Raw genomic sequence first — 19,686 nt, 5'->3', positions numbered from 1 at the left:
AGGGGAGGAGAATGCTGAGCTGGAACAGTGGAGAATGGGAAGAAGAGACGCTGGCATATCACTGGGCAAGGGGAAAGCATTTGCTGCCTCAGGCATTATGAGGTGTCGGGCCAACCCTGGCCTTATGTATGATTCACATGATCCCACCTCCCCACCCCCTCGTGCGGATCAAGTCATACTGTGTACAAATCCCCCTCCCCCCGATAGTTCAACTGAATCCCAGATTTCTTTAGGTGCCTGGCATAGGGACTAGGTCTGATCTTCCTCCACGCTGCTTGCATCACCGTCCTGGTAAGTGGATGAACTACATATATTCACTGGCTAATTCATTACTTTCTGCCGCATTTTGCTTGCTACTGCTCCCTCTTGGTGACACTATATAAACCAAAGCCTAAACTATACATTACATTAAAAGTAGTGTTATGAGATATGATGTTATATATGAGATAGACAACTTTTTCTTTTTTTTTTTTAAAGTACAAGCCGCTATGGGATGAGGATGGGTGCGAATCTAGACCAGAAATGCAGTACACAGCAAGTGGGGTTAACTCCCCTGCATTATTTTCCTTTCCCAAATTCCCCCTAAGTGCTTCTCCCCCTCACATGCTAGATCTCTCACATGCTAGTTCTAGAGCTGAAACCCCCTTCTTAATGGCATGTGTGCTAGTCCACTAAATTCTTTTGTTTCTGTAGGTTGCAATGACACTCTCTGGGTGGTGGTGTGGTTAGCACACAAGTATTAGTCTTGTGAAATGACTAAATATATTCTGTTAGTTCTTTCCATTTTGGGGCTGCACTGTCAGGTAGTTCTAAACATCTCCCTTCTCCTAGTGCTATGCTCCCAATCCACTCCCCCCATGACTTTGTTACAGAACATAAATTTTTTTCCGTTTTAAGCACTCCTCTTAATAACATATTTTGAAAAAAAACTTGTATTTTTTTCAGTGAGTGGGAGGTAGGGCAAAGCAAAACAATTTACCAAGTCCCCTTATGGTCCATCCACTCTGGTGGTCTCCCCTTTAAGATCCAACCAGTTCACCAGTATGGGCTATTAAGTAAGGGTGGAAAAATTAAAAAAAAAAAGTCAGAAACCAAGGTAGATATACAACAAAAAAGAGTTTACTATAAAGAGTTTGAAAAAGACTTCAATGAGCAGTTGCATACAAAAATGTAGTCTTAAAACAGTTTAATAAACACTATCAAAGTATATGGGAATCAGAAAACAAACAGGAATAAATGCATCCCACTAAGCCTAATGACACTTGTTCCCTATTGTAGCCGGGTTCCAAATTAAAACACTATGATTCAGCTTTTCAGTCCAACTTCTTGTCCAGTCTTCTCTATCCTGAATCTTCCCTTTCCAAGCAGCAACTTAAGTAGAAAAACACTGACTGTGTCTCCCAGATTTTATTAAATCAGATGGCAAATTCTAAGTTTAATTTCCCCCAAGTAGTGGTTTTAGCTTACACTTTCCCCAAAATATTTTTCCCTCTTTCCCAACCCATATTTTTGGTTTCTGTTTCCTAAGCTGACCTATTAACTTTCTGTCTAGCTGAGTTGAAACTTACAAGAACATGTTTTTTTCTTCAAGAAAACATTTTATATCACAACATACAGTATAAAATATCACACACATACAAAATGGAGGGGGAAAGTACCTTGATACTACCTTCAAAGGCCTTGATATGTGAGTATTTACACGTGAACAACTTAGGGCCAAATCCTATCCAACTTTCTAGACTGATGCAGCCATGCCAATGGGGTGTGTGCAGCATCCTGCAGTGGGGTGGTAGTCACAAGGGCCTGCTCCAGGAAAGGGAATGTTTGATTTCTTACATCAAGGCGGCTTTGCAGCTGCATCGATGCTGGAAAATTGGCTAGGTTTGGGCCCTTACTTGTCCTGGCTGGAAAGATTCACCACCTCTTCTCATAGAACTTGAACTAAAACTACTTGGACTATGAATAAAAGAAACTTTTGCTTGAAAACGAGTAGGAGTATATTACGTTATTGATAACTTGTATTTCATTCAGTGTGGCTACAGCATGAATGTGTCTCAGAGTAAACCCATGGAATGGAAGAAATACCACTCATATCTAGTCATTCTAACCATGTCCCATAGTTTTAATAGCCACATCTGATGTCCGGGCGGCTGTTGCTGTTACTGGCATTTTTGCTTCCAGTACCTTGTGTTAGATAATCCTAGCACACAGTCATATGAAATAAGAGCTCCTTTTGAATAGGTTAAAAGGGATCTTTATATATCTTGGGATCTACTATGATCATTCAAATCTTATTATCATAGTGTAAAATGGTCTTATATGATTGAAGAACAACCCATCACTTTCAGGCACTGCTAGCATTTACCATTATCCATGTAAATCTTAAATAAAGTGTATGGAAACAAATGTTCTATATCAACTCTCATAAAATCACTATATTTTTTTTTGTGTTTTACTCCTTTGATGGGGTTTGTGGTGTGGGTATTTTAACCCTCCTGCTACCAAAGAGTATTTCAAGGGCCCTTTGTTTGTTGACCTCCATTTGCATGGTACTTCCTGCTGAAATGCTTGAGTTGGGGATGAACACAGCTGATAGGCTCAGGATTCAGCCTGCTGTTCTCCAGGCAGAGAAAAAGTAGAGCTCAAATAGCATGACGCCATTAAGGCCAAATGATAAAACTCAAGTAGACAGAAATTGATATTTCTTGTTTCAAAAGCCTAAGAACCTCACTCTGTGAGCTCCTGGGAAGGAAAGGCCACTTGCTGAATGGGAGTATAAAGAGTTGGTGAGCTTCACACCTAGATAAAATCTGATAAGGAACTGTGCAGGTAGAAAACCATAAGGATTTTATGATAATTTTAGAGTTGTCTACTCTAAGGTGTTACAGACCTCTTCAAAACTCCCAGCAGCAGCTCTGAGTTAAAGCACATGCATGAGATTCTGCAGTGCTTCAACACTATCTGCTGGCAGCCAGTATTATTGTAGGAATTAAACTCTTTTTTGCCAAATTCAATCTCACTCGTTCTTCATATTCATTTGATTGTGTTATCTCCTTTTTATTAGAGCTTTAATTAATCTTTAACAGTTTAACCTTGAGTCTGCCTAATTCCTGGTATGGGAAGTACAGTAAATTGTCACGTCTCCCTACTCTGCAGGCACTATTGTGAGAGTGATTTTGACAGAAACCCCTGAGGTTCAGTATTGCTATTGGAGGGAGTTTCTGCCCAGAAAGCAGCTCTGGCTAGCCTGATCTCCTGGGATGGTGACAGCAGATTCATTCTACCAAGGTTTTCTCTAATAAGCTGTGTGTCCAAATAGGTGAGAGAAAGGAGCCGGAAAGGAGGGCACGTGCTGACCTCTAGGCACTACTGCCCTGGATCAGCTTGTGGTCACTGGCAGCCCCTCTCTTGATCCTGACATCAGCATTCTATAAGAGCAGAAAAAATGCATATAAGTATTCCATTCAATAATGGAAGTAATATTCAATAATGGAAGTATTTCCATTCAATAGCATAGCAAGCAGGGACAGGGGGCTGTCCAGAGACTTTCCCCCTTTGATATATATGCAAATCTTCTCCTTTACTCAATCAGAAATATTACAGAACGCCGAGTTGTTACAAGTATGAATGTGGCTCATTCTCTCTGAGATTCTCTCTGAGAATGAGACCAACAGTAAAATTCTAAAGACTGCAGTCCTAAGCACCTTAGCAGGAATCAAGTTCCATTCAACTTGGTGAGGCTTACTTTAGAGTAAGCATACTTAGGATCACATTGTTCTTTTTTCATAAAACTTCTCACAAACATCCTCAGGCAAGATGTTGGTTTACACATTTGAACTTAACCAGCTAGACATTAAGGACCCAATCCTCCAGTGCCGGTGCAGCTGTGCCAATGGGGTGAGCACTGCATCCTGTGGTGGGGCAGCAGTCATAGAGGCCTTCTCAAGGTATGGGAACATTTGTTCCCTTACCTCAGGGCTACATTGCAGTTGCAACGGTGCTTGGAAGTTGGACAGGATTGGGCCTTAAGACTGTGATGACCAATATGAGATGTACAATGCATTCGGAGTTGAATACATATCAACAATGGCATGTTGTAAACAAGCAAAAGCCCATTAGAGTTAATAACCGAACTACAGTTGTACACATTTATGTATACAGGTGAGCTAGCTAGCTAGCTGCATGCTGCACATCTATCAATTTCTTCACAAAACAGGACCATACAAAAATAAAGCAGGACTTTTTACAAACTCAGGGAGATCCCTAAGTATGCAATAGTAGATGTTTTTGAAACCTCCCAAACATCTTTGAACTTCCAGGACCTGCATGACTTTCAAGAACTTTTCAGGAGCTTTCTGAATGCTCAAAGTACATAGAGATAAGAACATGCTAAACTCATCTCACTATCTAGAGTTAGAGAGGTAGAACACCCATCTTTTCTACAACTTTTCATTGGGAGAAGGGAGATATGCGATTGCTGTCCAAGCATAGCTATGCTACAATCCTGGATTTATCCCTTGTTTTCTAAGGGCAGCTCTTGTTTCTGCCCCAGTGGAGGGGGGGAAAAAAGAGTTTAAAGAAACCAGGCTGTAGAACTCTATCATTTAAGTCTAATGTTGAGGGCAGTTGAAGAGAAAAGGAAAAACGTTAGGTGTCACTTGAGAATGACAAAGGAAAATGAGGGCCAAGGTATCCAAGGTCACTCTCTCCTGCTCTCCTCTCCAGTCTTCCCTTCACAACTAGAAGCCCATTCAACAGTCTGTTCTGGATCCCACCTGTGGATTAGTGCCTATTACTTTGGATGTGAAATGAGGCCACTCATAGACATGGTTGTGGTTTCTGCCTACTTGAAGGAATCCATAAGTATGCACATGTGGTTATGCTTGCAAGTTAAAGGAAAAGCAACAAAAATCCCAAAATAGTTTGATGCAGACTGAGATGCTCCATGACTCACAGGAGCATGAAATGTTGAGGTCACTTGGAAAAAGCGCAGCAGAATTTAGAGTGGATCAGGAAGAGGGAACTGACCTGCATAAATTAGTCAATTATGACATACATACGAGAGAGAGAGAGAGAGAGAGAGAGAGAGAGAGAGAGAGAGAGAGAGAGAGAGAGAGAGAGAGAGAGAGCTATCCAGTTTTACTTTCAGTTTAGAAAATATCTTCTGCCCAATTGTCTGAAATTGATTTTTGCAAATAGGTAACTGCCTTGTATGCATAAAGGCAGCAAATCTTGGTATGGACTATGCCATTTCAGACTATTGATGGATACTAATATGACTGAATGCTCCTATATAGAGAAGAACAACTTGTTCCACATAACAAGCTAGACGTCCGGAAGAAAGCTAGGTAAGCTGCCTGACAGAGTGATTTTCTATGTGCAGTGTCAATTTTCTATGACACTGTTTTGTAGCATTGATTTCTGTGGAGTATCACCTGCAACCTGAAACAGAAGTGTCCAGACATAGGTTAACCATTGAATGTCTCATGAGGTACAGAGATTGAAAGAACAACCACCCTTTCACAGATTGAGTGTCAGATCAAAGAAGATGGAACCCAAAGTGGAACAATGAGAAAAGCAATAGCTAGCACAGGCAGAGGGGTAATGGTTTTTAAGACTGTATGCATATACAATCAGAAGGAAAACTTGTTCATCTAAAATTGTTGGCTCACCATGACTCTCTCTCTCTCTCTCTCTCTCTCTCTCTCTCTCTCTCTCTGTGTGTGTGTGTGTGTGTATAGAGAATTTATTCTAATCCCAAAAATATGAAAGAACTTTGCAATGCATCTATAACCAAAAAGTTATTCCCATAACAAACTGCATGACTGAGAAAATAAATGATTTCTTACTGAGAACAGAGACAGAAAAAGAGTCAATTTTCATAAGGAAAACAAAAACCTGCATGCCTAGCAACTATATTTTTGCATTGAAGAGAACAATAGGAATCAATCTTTTGGATAATTGAATGTAGAATGTAGAAACTACACAGACACTATGAGTTGTATATCATGCTAGCTCAAGGGGATCAAAACCCCAGACCAAGAAACAGCAACTTTCTGACCAAAATGCAATCTTTCAGTAGAAAAGAAACATAAATAAGACATAAAAAACACAGTTATGAAACTCTCTAAATACCACAGACATTCAAAATATCTCAAGATTAATAGGTAATGCTATAAATAAAAGATAAAACCTTGATCATCTAAAGTTGTTAGCTCACCTGGACCACGATCTGATCACCATTATTCAAGTTTAAATCATCACCAGAGAGGATAGGATCCTTTCCATCACAAGTCTCTTCATTGCTCAGAGTATTGGAATAATTTGTCTTGGAAATGTTAAATTGGCTTTTTCTTGAGTCAGTGGTGAGAGAGACCTCATGGCAATATGACTGAAGAAATGCTCGGACACCATCCACGCCCACAAACTGTGAAACTGGAACACCAGTGAAATTCACACTTCCTGAGTCATACAGATGTGAACTTCTCCACTTGTGCAACCTGATGGCCAGCAATACCAGGAGGAAGGTGAAGAACAAGCAGGAGACAAATGCCACAGCTACCACCAGGTAGAAAGTGAAGTCAGACCGAGGATCTACAGGGGCTGAGATGCTGCTCAGGTCTGAGAGGATTTCAGGGATGCTGTCAGCCAGCACCACAGTGACAGTGACTGAGATGGAGAGAGGTGGCTGCCCATTGTCCTTCACTAAAACCACCAGGCTTTGCTTGAGGGCATCCTTCTCCAGAAAGAACCGAGTTGTTCTGATCTCTCCAGTGTGGAGTCCTACAGTGAAGAGCCCTGGCTCAGTGGCCTTGAGCAGCTGATAGGACAGCCAGGCATTCTGGCCAGAATCTGCATCCACAGCCACCACCTTAGTGACCAGGTAGCCTGGCTCAGAGGAACGAGGGGCCAACTCTATTCCGGTGGAGCCATCAGTGGGAGGGGAAGGGTACAAGATTTCTGGAGCATTGTCATTCTGATCCAGGATGAAGAGAGTCACTGAGACATTGGAGTTGAATGGTGGGGTGCCTCCATCCTGGGCCTTGACGTAGAATCGAACCTCCCGAAACTCTTCATAATCAAAGGAGTTCAAGGCATAAATGGCCCCAGTCTCTGAGTTAATGGAGAGGTAGGAAGAGAGAAGAGAGCGACTCCCTTGATCTTCAAGGATGGAATAGCTTATGTGGGCATTCTCTTCCCAGTCTGGATCATTTGCTCTCACAGAAAAGATGGAGGCTCCCCTTGCATTATTTTCTATGAGATAAGAGCTGTAGGCTGATTCTGCAAAAAGTGGTGGGTTGTCATTTGTGTCTAAAACCTGGAGTGAAATAATTTTAGAAGTAGATAATGGTGGGGTTCCATTGTCAGTTGCTGTAATGGTGATATTGTAGGTTGCCACTTGCTCCCTATCAAGCATCCTGTCTGTCGCTAATGTGTAAAAATTGTCAATTGATTTCTTTAGCTGAAAGGGGAGGTTGCTAGGAATGGAACATTTCACCTCCCCATTGACTCCTGAATCTCTGTCTTGTACATTTAAAATGGCAATGGTTGTTCCTGTTGGTGAATTCTCAGGGATGGAATTTATTTCAAAGGTTATTGCTAATTCTGGTGCGTTGTCATTCAGATCTGTAACAAAGATGACAACTTTAGATGTGTCACTCAATCCTCCTCCATCCATGGCTTGCACCTCAAATTCATACAAGGATGAGGCTTCAAAGTCCAGGTTTCCCAGGAGGGTAATTTCTCCTGTTGTGGAGTTTAATTGGAACATTTGGGAATCCTCCTCTGTGGTTTTCTCAAATGAGTATTTTACCTCTCCATTAATTCCTTCATCCAGGTCAATGGCTCTTACTTTACAAGCTGTAGAACCTTCAGGAATATTCTCCTTCAGATTTGCTTCATAGATTTTTTGACTGAAAACTGGCGCATTGTCATTTGCATCTAGAATCACGATTTGGACCTGAACTGAGCCAGACCTGGTAGGATCACCTCCATCAGTCGCTGTGAGTATCAGATCATAAACGGCTTGCTCTTCCCTATCCAGAGACTTTTCCAAAACCAGCTCTGCATGTCTGATGCCATTTTCCTTCATTTGCAAATCCAGTGAAAAATGGGGACTGCCTGCAAGTTGATAGCTTTGCACTGAATTTAGTCCCAGATCTGGATCTTGAGCTTTGGGGAGAGGGAACCTGTCTCCAAGTGTAGATGTCTCACTCACTTTCAGTTTCCACTCTTTCAGCAGAAATTTGGGAGCATTATCATTTATATCAGTTATTTCTACTTCAACGCCATAAAGTTTTAATTTACTCTCAATTAGAACTTGAAACTTTAACACACATTTTTCTGCCACTTTGCATATTTCCTCCCTGTCTATTCTCTCTGCAATTTGTAAATGGCCACTATTGGCATTCAAGGCAAAATATTGAATCGTACCTATACTGGGCACAATGCGGAGTCCATGGTCTGAAACCTGTTTCCCATCCATTCCGAGGTCCTTTGCAATATTCCCCACAAAAGAGCCTTTCTGCATCTCTTCGGGAATGGAGTAGTGGATCTGCGCAGAAACTGTCTTCCAAGCAAGAACCAGGAGAAGGCATTGCAGGATTCCCTTTTTGTTACTCCAGAGCTTCTGAGTTTCTCTCATTCTCTTAAAGCAGGACAGAGGCCCCTAATTCCAGTTCAGAAGGTATGTTATCCAGCTTTTCTCTAAGCAAAATGTACCTCCGTTTTGCTCTCTGTGCCACCAGCCAGCCAGCTTTTCCTTGTTATTTGGGCTTGTGAGTAAGAACACCAGAGCTGGGCTGGCGGGATCTTTCATTTCCCTTCTAGTGTGGTGAACAGTGACACCTTGAGGTTCAGATGAAAATTGTGGAAGCTTGTTGTTGGAAAGTGAAAAACATATAGATTTTGAAACTTTTGTTTTTCTTTGTATGAAAGATACTTAATTTGTATTTAATAATGAAGCTGTGTAATTGAGAGGACATCTACTGACTGATCATAAAGTCAGATTTGCATTTTCTTCCCAAACAAAAAGAGAAATATAATCCACAAATATTGTGTGTGCTCCCACGTGTGTGTTTTTGGTCTTAAGAAGTCACTTATTAGAGAAACAATTGGCTAACTACTTTTTATGTTTTCATGTTTGTATCAAAATCTGAATAAGGAAAAATGATCTGTAAGCCTTTAATATTTAATATTGATTAGAGACCTGTAATCAAGGATGGCCTGTTATCACTAATTGATATATGAAATTCAGCCCTGCACATCAGTGTGTGCTGGCTCACTCAGTGCCACATGCATCTCTCACCTTCCCCCTTAAGTTACACAAATTTTCCCTTACTGTCCATCTCTGTAGGATTTGTCCCCTACTGTCCATTCTCCTTAGGATGAACTGTCTGCCATGTCCCACTCCATATGCCCTGACTGATCCCATTCTTCGTTTGCCCACATGTTCTTTTCCTTTTTTGCCAGAGTGCTCTTTCATACAGCTACAGCTGCATGTTTTTGTATGATGCAGTCTCAAATAATATGAAGCTGCCTGTGAATGATATGACCATACACCCAGATGGTACAGGAATACTGAAATGGAAAGATTTGCACGATCTGATCTCCCTTTGGAGTTCCATCATTTACTTGTAACCCCCAATGCATGGGAGTACAGCAAAGAAAGCAGCTTCCATGCACTTGCGCATAAAAGGCACCCATACGCCATTCTTATTCCATCTGAATCCATTTGTCTCTCCATCTTCCTCTGCTTTCATTGACAACTCTATTTCCTGATTCTCTTTCTTCAGCTTCTATTCAATTGCTTTTAAGACCCCAAGGCCGGCTCAGTGTTGAAATTACTTGTTAAAAATGGAATTGACATGTCTTCATTGTGATGGCCATTAATCATTAGTAGATGATTTGAACTAAGATTTCAGACCACCCTGTCCATTACGAAAATAACTGAGATATCTATGTTGGTAACATAACTCAGTATTGCTATTTTGAAGCAAGATGTACTGAATATTGAGTATTTCAATAAGACACTGTTGTAATCACATCATTACATGCTCAAGTTACAGATTTGAACCCTTTTATGTCCCCACTTGGATAAGGAAGCAATTAAGACAATGCCATCACAGACACTTTTTCAGTTTACACAGTATCACGGTATCCTCTTATGGCGCAATCATGTGCGTTAAGAGCTTTTTGGGTGACTTGGTTGATCTCTGAAATAATCTTGATTTTGACCAAGTGATTTCTTTGATTTATAGCCAACCAAGAATATTCTCAAATGAATATATTCCACATAAAGGCTACAGGGAGGGGAAACTCTAACTGCACATAACTGGTCATCTGTAGCCATGCTCTTCAAACCATTCAACAACCCAGGAAGTGGAGGAATGTGGTAACCTCGCTGAGTGGTTAGAAGTTACAGCTAATTATCCATATGACTTTTATGAAGTAGGCAATGTGTAGAAAGTACAATTGTGAACACCCAATGTATCTTCTACTTCCTGGCTTACTGGGAACCTGAAGCCACTGAAATAGAAGATTTGATGGATACCACTTGACTCACAGTGAAACTAATTAAAAATACCTTCAAATGTAACAGTCAGCAGCACAGAAAAACTGAAATAAGGGGCTTTTATTGAACTGAAAAACTGGAATAAGGGAATTCAGGGGTTCTTTCATATGGGACCCACTTTTCCATGAGCAGTTCCCTTGTAACTGGAGTAGCGTGGATGGGCGGGCTGATCATGCAAGTCTCACCCGTATTATCTGACCATCCTGGATTGGCCTCAACCCATATGGCTGAGCTATTGGAAACCTATTCTACCTGTGCAAGATTTGCTCAGAAAGGAGTGACTCCCACATAAGTAGCTAAAGGTTGAAAGAGCCCCTCCTTCTTTTCATATTTTATCTGTAAGTGCAAAGTGGAGACTTGTACATTTTCACTGTGATCACTAGGAAAGCTGACCTTTAGTAAGCACCAGTGGTTGCTTGGGGTCATCAGTACCCCCCTAGGTTATGACAAATTGAGTGTCAGGAAATCCACATTTGTTCAGTCCCTGCTTCAAGCCTAGACCTTGGTATTTATTCCTTCATGAGTACTTCCAGGACTTCTGGAGTATGCAGATAATATTGGCCCATGACATTTTGCTGCCTAAAGCAAAAAACCAAATGTTTCTCTCTCCCCTTTCTTTTTTCTATTAAAACTACTCCCCTCATTTCTTATTTCGTTCACATTTCCCCCCTTCTTCCTTTTGTATAAAGAAGAGAAGAGAAAAAGCAGCATTGTGTCATGTTGTCTTTTCCTTTAGGCCATCCATAGGGAATGGTAGAGTGCTGGGTACTCTTCAGTGCCACTTGAGAACTGGCCCCACAGTATGACCCACTTCACTTTGCTTCATGGTAGAGCTGGCTCTGGGGACAGATCATGACGATCTACTTCTTAGGGCACAATCCTAACTAACTTTCCAGCACCGGCCTAGCCACGGTGCAGTTCCAAAGTAAGGTAACAAACATGCCCTTTCCTTGAGAAGGCCTCATCGACTGCCTCCCCACTGCAGGATGCAGTGCACACCACATTGGCACAACTATGTCAGTGCTGGAAAGTTGGTTAGGATTGCACCCTTAATGTGAGTTGTTTGCCAAGAACTCTAAGGTATAACATTAGGTATAGCAGGTTACCCCTGCTAACTGGGTAAGAGACACTTTTTAAGTGGGTGTTCTTCTTTTATTTAGCGGTGGGAGAGTATCTGGCCCTCCTCACCCCAGCATTGTCTTTTCTAGTAGTTGTCTGCTGGTGTTCTTTTGCATCCTTTTAGATTGTGAGCCTTTTGGGACAGGGAGCCATGAGTTTGTTTGATTTTCTCTGTAAACCGCTTTGTGAACTTTCCGTTGAAAAGTGGTATTTAAATACTACTACTACTACTACTACTACTACTACTACTACTACTACTACTACTAATAATAATAATAATAATAATAAAAACTGGCTTTTAATGTATGACCCTTGAGACAATACTCAACATTATTTTATTAACATTAAAAAAAATTATCCTGCCTATCCAAACCTTGTAATGTCTTACAATAAAATAATATCACTATAAAATTATTACAGTAAAACAATTAGAAGAGCATCTTACACTATGTTATAATTAATAAAGTAATACTGCACTTTTATTCTGCTTACCGGATAAATCTGACACCTTTCTTCACTTCTGTTGTGATTTCTAAGGCCATGTGTAGAGGTCTCTTCTGCAGAATGGGGGTATATGTGTAACTCTTGACATGAGCAAGTCAGGGTGCATCTTCAATGCAAGGAATTTCATTACAGAAACCACAATTTGATGTTGGTCCAACTTTCTCTTCACTAGCTGCAGCCTTCCCATTGTAATAGAGAGTGCATGGTTGCGTGATGGTATAGGCAGCCTGTGATGTCACAAGTGACAAGGAACACCACTTATTGCCCTAGCCCCTGCTTCTTTAAATAAACGAAGTGATGAGTCAGAGGGAAACTATCCATTTCCATACTGCCATGCCTTAATAATTCAGAAATTATTATACCGTAAAGAAATAAATATGGTTCTCAAAAGAAGCACATGCATCCCATGTATTTTTATTATTTTAAAGGGGGGTGCCGACAAAATTTTCCTTCACAGAAAGGCTCTCATCCCTGCAGCTCTTTTATGTTTACAATGCTTTATCGGTGTCTTCTGTAGATGGAACAGCCAGATACTTTGGGATTTCTTTTTCGTGTATGAAATATATATAATATGTAATATATATAATGTAATGTATATATTATATAATACAAAATAAAAACATGAAACTATCACCCAGGAAAGAAGTTTCAATAAATGCAATCACAACATATGTACGCTTGCCAGAGATCCCACTTGTGAGAATTATAAATTGCATAATAAGGTTTTTTGAACTTTTTTTTTACATAAGTTGCCAAAGCATATCATGTTTTGACACATCAGTTACACTTTCATGTACTTGGGAGACACATAAAAAAAGTAATTTAAAGGAATGGAATGGAAGAGACCAAGAGATAGCCAGTAGTAATTTTTAATTATGTGCACCTGTTTTAATTATTGTTTTTAATTGCTATTTTTGTATTTTTAATTGTTGTAAGCCGCCTTGTGTAAAAGGCAGGCAAAAAGGCGGGATATAAATTAATAATAATAATAATAATAATAATAATAATAATAATAATAATAATAATAATAATAATAGTATGTCTTATAAACCACACACCCCTAGTTTAAATCTTGCCTCAGTTATTAAGGCAAGTCACCATCTCTCATCCTTAGCCCTCATCTTAAATAAGAGATAATAATACTAATCACATTGGCGAATTGGCTGTGGATATGACAACAAAATTTTAGGACACCATGCACATTACACTGGTATACAAGCATTGTAATTATGGGCAGAAGCAGGGTGCAGGATCAGATCTGTGGGTTCCAGTACCCCCTATTAGTATATAATGTAGACCGAGAGATTATGCACGGACACCTGTAAGTGCTGTATTTGAATGTAAGGGCATGACCCAACCAAAGTCAATCACAAAAAGTCTCACTGATTACACCATGACAGATTTATGCTCAAATTTATATTAATGGACCTTGAAAGCACATGCCTTTGACTGGCTTTTGTTCTAATTTTGCATGCATCTGACAGGATCTTTTTAATTGTATTTAATGTGGGGCCGGCTGAAGGATGAGAGCCACTGGCTCAGTTCTGAGGAGAGCGGTTAAATATTGCAGAAGAGTAAAACTTATTCCCTGAGACTTACATAGGAGAACTCTAAACACCAACATCCTAAATACCAAAATTGCCACAAATCAGGTGGAAAAAGATTCTGGGTGGGGGTATGTTATTTTGTTTTATGTGTTAAAAGGTAACCCTTCACCATACTTAGTAATAGGAAAGTCCAGATTATTTCCTCCAGTGATAATTCTGTATGCAGTCAAAACCATATCAGATAGAACTTCAAAACCTGGACCTAGATCTCATCCCAAAGGTGGAAGTATGTTTTGTCTTTGATTCTGTTTTCTTTGGAATGGGTTGAAAAGTAGCGGAACCACTCATGCCTCAATAGTGTGCAACTCATGCCTAAAACAACAGTGTACTAGAGAGAAATCTCCATGATGAGATAGATATTAAGAACAATTTAAGAAAGTATTTTAGAAATAAGTAAGAGACTGTTTAAAATATAAGATACATAATATGTCTAATGATTATTGATTAATATTTTGTAGAACAAAGTAATCTAGATTTAGGACTCTGCACTTGCTATATAACTTTCAATCTATGTTTTCATTATTTGTTTGTTGTAACAACAACAACAACAACAGTATTTATATACCGCTTTTCAACTAAGAGTTCACAAAGCGGTTTACAGAGAAAAATCAAACAACTAATGGCTCCCTGTCCCAAAAGGGCTCACAATCTAAAAAGATGCAAAAAGAACACCAGCAGACAGCCACTAGAAAAGACACTGCTGGTGTGAGGTGGGCCAGTTACTCTCCCCCTGCTAAAAAGAGGAGCACCCACTTGAAAAAGTGCCTCCTGCCCAATTAGCAGGGGTCAACATACAATTAGTTGTATGTTTTAGGGCGTGTAACTGTATTATTCTATAAGATTTTGTGGGTTTGTGTTTGTCAATTATAGTTGTGTTAATGAATGAATGAATGAATGAATGAATGAAAAGATACTAAAAAAAGAAAGACAGACCTTCACTGATAAATACTGAATGCTTTGTCAAACAAGATGTAGCTCGCAAAAAGCCACAGCTAAGCCAAATGGATATGGACTAGGAATGATACTGGTAAATGGAAGTTAGTTTGAAAAACACAGCAGAAGAAATCAATATTAAATATTCATACAATCAAGACAAACCCGCTTTCATCTAAAACATCTGGCTCACCTGGGCTGTGAGTGGATCACCATTATTCAAATTTAAATCCTCACCAGATAGGATAGGATCCTTGACGTCACATATCTCTTGATTACTCAGAGTATTGGAATAATTTGCCTTGGAAAGGTTAAACTGGCTTTTCCTTGAGTCAGTGGTGAGAGAGACCTCGTGGCAATATGACTGAAGAAATGCTCGGACACCATCCACACCCACAAACTGTGAAACCGGAACACCAGTGAAATTCACACTTCCGGTGTCAAACAGCTGTGAATTTCTCCACTTGTGCAACCTGATGGCCAGCAATACCAGGAGGAAGGTGAAAAACAAGCAGGAGACAAATGCCACAGCTACCACCAGGTAGAAAGTGAGGTCAGACTGTGAATCAACATGGGATGAGATGCTGCTCAGGTCTGAGAGGATTTCAGGGATGCTGTCAGCCAGCACCACAGTGACAGTGACTGAGGTGGAGAGAGATGGCTGCCCATTGTCCTTCACTAAAACCACCAGGCTTTGCTTGAGGACATCCTTCTCCAGAAAGAACCGAGTTGACCTGATCTCCCCAGTATGGAGTCCTACAGTGAAGAGCCCTGGCTCGGTGGCCTTGAGCAGCTGGTAGGACAGCCAACCATTCTGGCCAGAATCTGCATCCACAGCCACCACCTTAGTGACCAGATAGTCTGGCTCAGAGGAGCGAGGGGCCAACTCTACTCCAGTGGATCCATCAGTGGGCGGGGAAGGGTATAAGATTTCTGGAGTATTGTCATTCTGATCCAGGATGAAGAGACTCACAGAGACATTGGTACTGAGTGGTGGGGAGCCTCCATCTTGGGCCTTCACCTGGAAGTGAATCTCCCTGAACTCTTCATAATCAAAGGGGCTCAAGGCATAGATGGCTCCAGTCTCTGAATTAATAGAAAGGTAGGAAGATACAGAAGAGTCAATGATGGAATATGTTATTCTGGCATTCTCTTCCCAGTCAAGATCATTTGCTCTTAAGGAAAAGATCAAGGCTCCTCTTTGGTTATTCTCAACAAAATAGAAAGTATAGCTTGGTTGTTCAAAGAGGGGTGGGTTATCATTTGTGTCTAAAATATGTAGTGCAATTATAGCTGCTGTAGAAAGAGGAGGGACACCATGGTCAGTAACAGTGATGGTGATATTGAAGTCTGATATCAATTCTCTATCAAGAGCAGAGTCAGTTACTAAACTATAAAAATTGTCCATGGACTTCTTCAGCTGGAATGGAAGATTGTTAGAGATTGAACATGTGACTTCTCCATTGATTCCTGAGTCTCGATCCTGTACATTTAAAATGGCAATAACTGTTCCAGTTGGTGAACTTTCAGGGATGGAGTTTGTGACAAAGGTAACTGCTAATTCAGGTGCATTGTCATTCACATCTATAACGAAAATCACAACTTTTGACCGGTCATTCAGCCCACCACCATCTTTAGCTTGTACCTCAAATTCATATGTGGTTTTGTCCTCGTAATCCAGGCTTTGCCTAAGTATTATTTCCCCTGTTGTGGAATTAAGCAGAAACATTTGGGAATCCTTGGTGATTTTATTGAATGAATATTTTATATCTCCATTGATTCCTTCATCAAGGTCAAATGCTCTTACTGCAGCAACTGTGGACCCCTCCAGAATATTCTCTTTAACACTTGCTTCATAGACAGGTTGACTGAAAACGGGAGCATTATCATTGGCATCCAGAACAACGATTTGGATATGCACAGTGCCAGATTTGACTGGACTGCCGCCATCAACCGCTGTCAGGATCAGTTCATAAATGGCTTGCTCCTCCCTGTCCAGTGACTTTTCCAGCACCACCTCTGCATGTCTGATGCCATTTTCTTTCATTTGCACATCAAGAGAAAAATGGCTGTTGCCTGTGAGGTGGTAGTTCTGCACTGAATTTATGCCCAGATCTAGATCTTGAGCTTCAGGAAGAGGAAAATGAGATCCTGGGCTAGATCCTTCACTGATTTCCAGCTCCTGCTCCCATGGAGAGAAATGGGGAGCATTATCATTTATATCAGTGATTTCTACTTCAATGCCATAAAGTTTTAATTTACTCTCAATTAGAACTTGAAACTTTAACACACATTTTTCTGCCACTTTGCATATTTCCTCCCTGTCTATTCTCTCTGCAATTTGTAAATGGCCACTGTTGTCATTCAAAGCAAAATACTGAATCGTACCTATACTGGGCACAATGCGGAGTCCATGATCTGAAACCTGCTTCCCATCCATTCCGAGGTCCTTTGCAATATTCCCCACAAAAGAGCCTTTCTGCATCTCTTCGGGAATGGAGTAGTGGATCTGCGCAGAAACTGACTTCCAAGCAAGAACCAGGAGAAGGCATTGCAGGATTCCCTTTTTGTTACTCCAGAGCTTCTGAGTTTCTCTCATTCTCTTAGGGTAGGACAGAGGCCCTTAATTCCAGTTTGGAAGGTATAGTATCCAGCTTTTTTCTAAGCAAAATGTACCTCTGTTTTGCTCTGTATGCCACCAGCCAGCCTGTTTTCTCTGTTATTTCTGAGCTTATGAGTAAGAATATTAAAGCTGAACTGGCAGGATCTTTTATTTCTCTTCTTGCTGGTGAACAGCGGCACCCAGAGGTTCAACCAAAAACTGCAGGAAACCCACAGAACTTGAAGGCAATCTCCTTTGATTGCACTACTGCTTAATATTACAATTATATTTTTCAATTGCCCCCACACAGACAGAACTATGAGCCTTACATACCAACTCTTTCTTTAGTCTCAAATTTTACTAAGCAGTGCTAACTCCTTTGTCTGGTCTGATCTTGTTTAACTCAAAATGTTGATGGCTAAAGACAGGACACAAACAGAAAGGGAACAGGAAGAACAAGTGCCTCAACACTGTTGGCATGTCTAACATAAGAACATAAGAAGAGCCACACTGGATCAGGCCAAAGGCCCACGTAGTCCAACTTCCTGTATCTCACAGTGGCCCACCAAATGCTTCAGGGAGCACACAAGACAACCTATGTCTCGTGCCCTCCCCTGCATGTAGCATTCTGAGGTAGCCTACTTCTAAAATCTGGAGCTTGCACATACCTATCATGACTTGAAACCCATGATGGACTTTTCCTCCAGAAATTTGTCCAATGCCCTCTTAAAGGCATCTAGGCGAGATGCCACCACTGCTTCTGTTGGAGTGTTGCTTTTCTAAGGAGATGATCAAGAGATCTGTTTTGGGCAGAGAAGTAAGAAGCACAAGGCATCTGCACCTTCCACTTCTTTCACCTTATCACAATGCCTGAAGTGGCTTTTAGTGGTTCTTCATTTGCAAACAAGACAGGCAAGCTTTTCATATAGTTTGATTTGGCTGCATGTACTTACAAAATGCCTAAATCCACTTCATTCTGTGTGCTGACCCTGAGCTTTGGCATTGTATTTATTACCTTCACATTCTCTCATTCAGTTCTACCCCCTTTTCCCCAAGATTCCTCCTGGAAACCATTCAGTTCATTTTCTCAAGGCTGAGCTTTGCCTATCTCTCATCTCTCCATCCTTTGATTCCCATCATTCACTTGCTAGTGATTGTTTTGATTGTTCCCTTTTCATCTCTTTCCCACCTTTATCTGCGTCACTTCCTTTTCCTTCTCCAAGTTTCACCGCTCTCCCTTCAATTGCAGGGCCAACATGGCTGTAAAACTTAGGGTGCAATCCACACTGTGCCCTACGCCGGCCCAAGTCTCTTGGGCCAGCCTAGGAGGGTCGCAAATGTGCCGTAAAGCACATTTGCGCCTCCTCGAGGGGAAGCCAGGCCGGCACTCTGAGAAGCACCAGTCTGCGGAGGCTGACATAAGCAGAAAAGGTAGGTGTGGGGGGGTGGGGAGGAGGAGGGAGGGAGGTGTTACTGGGCGGGGGGAGGGCGGGCGATGGGCGGTCCTGGGGGCAGGAAGGAAGTGGGAAGCAGGGCTGGAATCCGGCTTCAAGCTGTTCCACTCTTCTCAGACTTGTGCCATCTCCAGAGGTGGCACCTCCAGAGGTGGCGCAAGTCCGAGGGGAGCCATTGTGGCCAGCAGCCTTTACTCAGAGGTAAGGGCAAACATTTCCCCTTACCTCTGACTGAGCTGCTTCTGGCCACAATCCTGCACTGGATACAGCGCAAGCCTCCTGGCTTGCCTGTTCCAGCGCAAGTTAGGATTGCGCCCAAAGACATACAATGGAATATACTGAATTATGGAATTTAGGCTTTTGTACCTCAAGTTCCTATGCAGGAAGGACAGGAGCCTGAATACTTTCCCAAGAAGGCATAAAATCAAGTTCTGCATCCACTAAATACATCAAATTCACTTTCAAAAATCAATCTTCATGTTTGCTACTTAAATAAGCACCAGACAGACTTTTAGATATGCTGGGCATGATCCAGCACTTGATGTACATGACACAGCAAATATGAATGTGTAAGCTGCATGGCTACTCCACTCTCAAAGTCCATGATGAAGCATTCCATGCCGGGGGGGGGGGGGAGGTTGAGTGTCTTTAATTACTTCTGGTTGTATTTTTAATTATTGTCGTTAGATATTGCTCAATTATCCAGCACAGAATATACTGTATCCAGCGCAGAATATACTGCATCCGGCGCAGGATAGCGGCCAGAATCAGCTCAACCAGAGGCAAGGGAAAAGGTTTCCCCCAGGTAAGGCATCCTGGCCCCTATGGGTCTCCTCGGACCTGCGCCACCTCTTGAGGTGGACTTTAAGCCACTCCAACTTATCAGGGAATGCG

At 41.3% G+C, this 19,686-nt stretch overlaps 2 protein-coding genes across 2 annotated transcripts in view; both read right to left on the bottom strand.

Moving 5' to 3' along the window:
- The window catches only part of LOC136647360 (protocadherin gamma-C3-like), a 270,585-nt gene extending 253,250 nt beyond the window's left edge, over nt 1-17,335 (bottom strand). Inside the window, exon 1 of the mRNA XM_066622848.1 lies at nt 14,930-17,335. Within this exon, the coding sequence (XP_066478945.1) occupies nt 14,930-17,335 (2,406 nt within the window). The remainder of the gene's footprint in view (nt 1-14,929) is intronic.
- LOC136647405 (protocadherin gamma-A6-like) lies at nt 6,212-8,644 on the bottom strand. Its single transcript, XM_066622924.1, has one exon. The coding sequence runs from the start codon at nt 8,642-8,644 to the stop codon at nt 6,212-6,214; it is 2,433 nt and encodes an 810-aa protein (XP_066479021.1).
- Nucleotides 17,336-19,686: the final 2,351 nt, after the last annotated feature.

Source organism: Tiliqua scincoides, chromosome 4, assembly GCF_035046505.1.
Source record: "Tiliqua scincoides isolate rTilSci1 chromosome 4, rTilSci1.hap2, whole genome shotgun sequence".
Lineage (NCBI taxonomy): Eukaryota > Metazoa > Chordata > Lepidosauria > Squamata > Scincidae > Tiliqua > Tiliqua scincoides.
Note: the sequence above shows the minus strand (reverse complement) of the source record. Positions and strands in the feature narration are given on the sequence as shown.

Excerpts from the sequence above, each read along its gene's own strand:
- LOC136647405 (XM_066622924.1), bottom strand. The coding sequence starts at position 8,644 with ATGAGAGAAACTCAGAAGCTCTGGAGTAACAAAAAGGGAATCCTGCAA.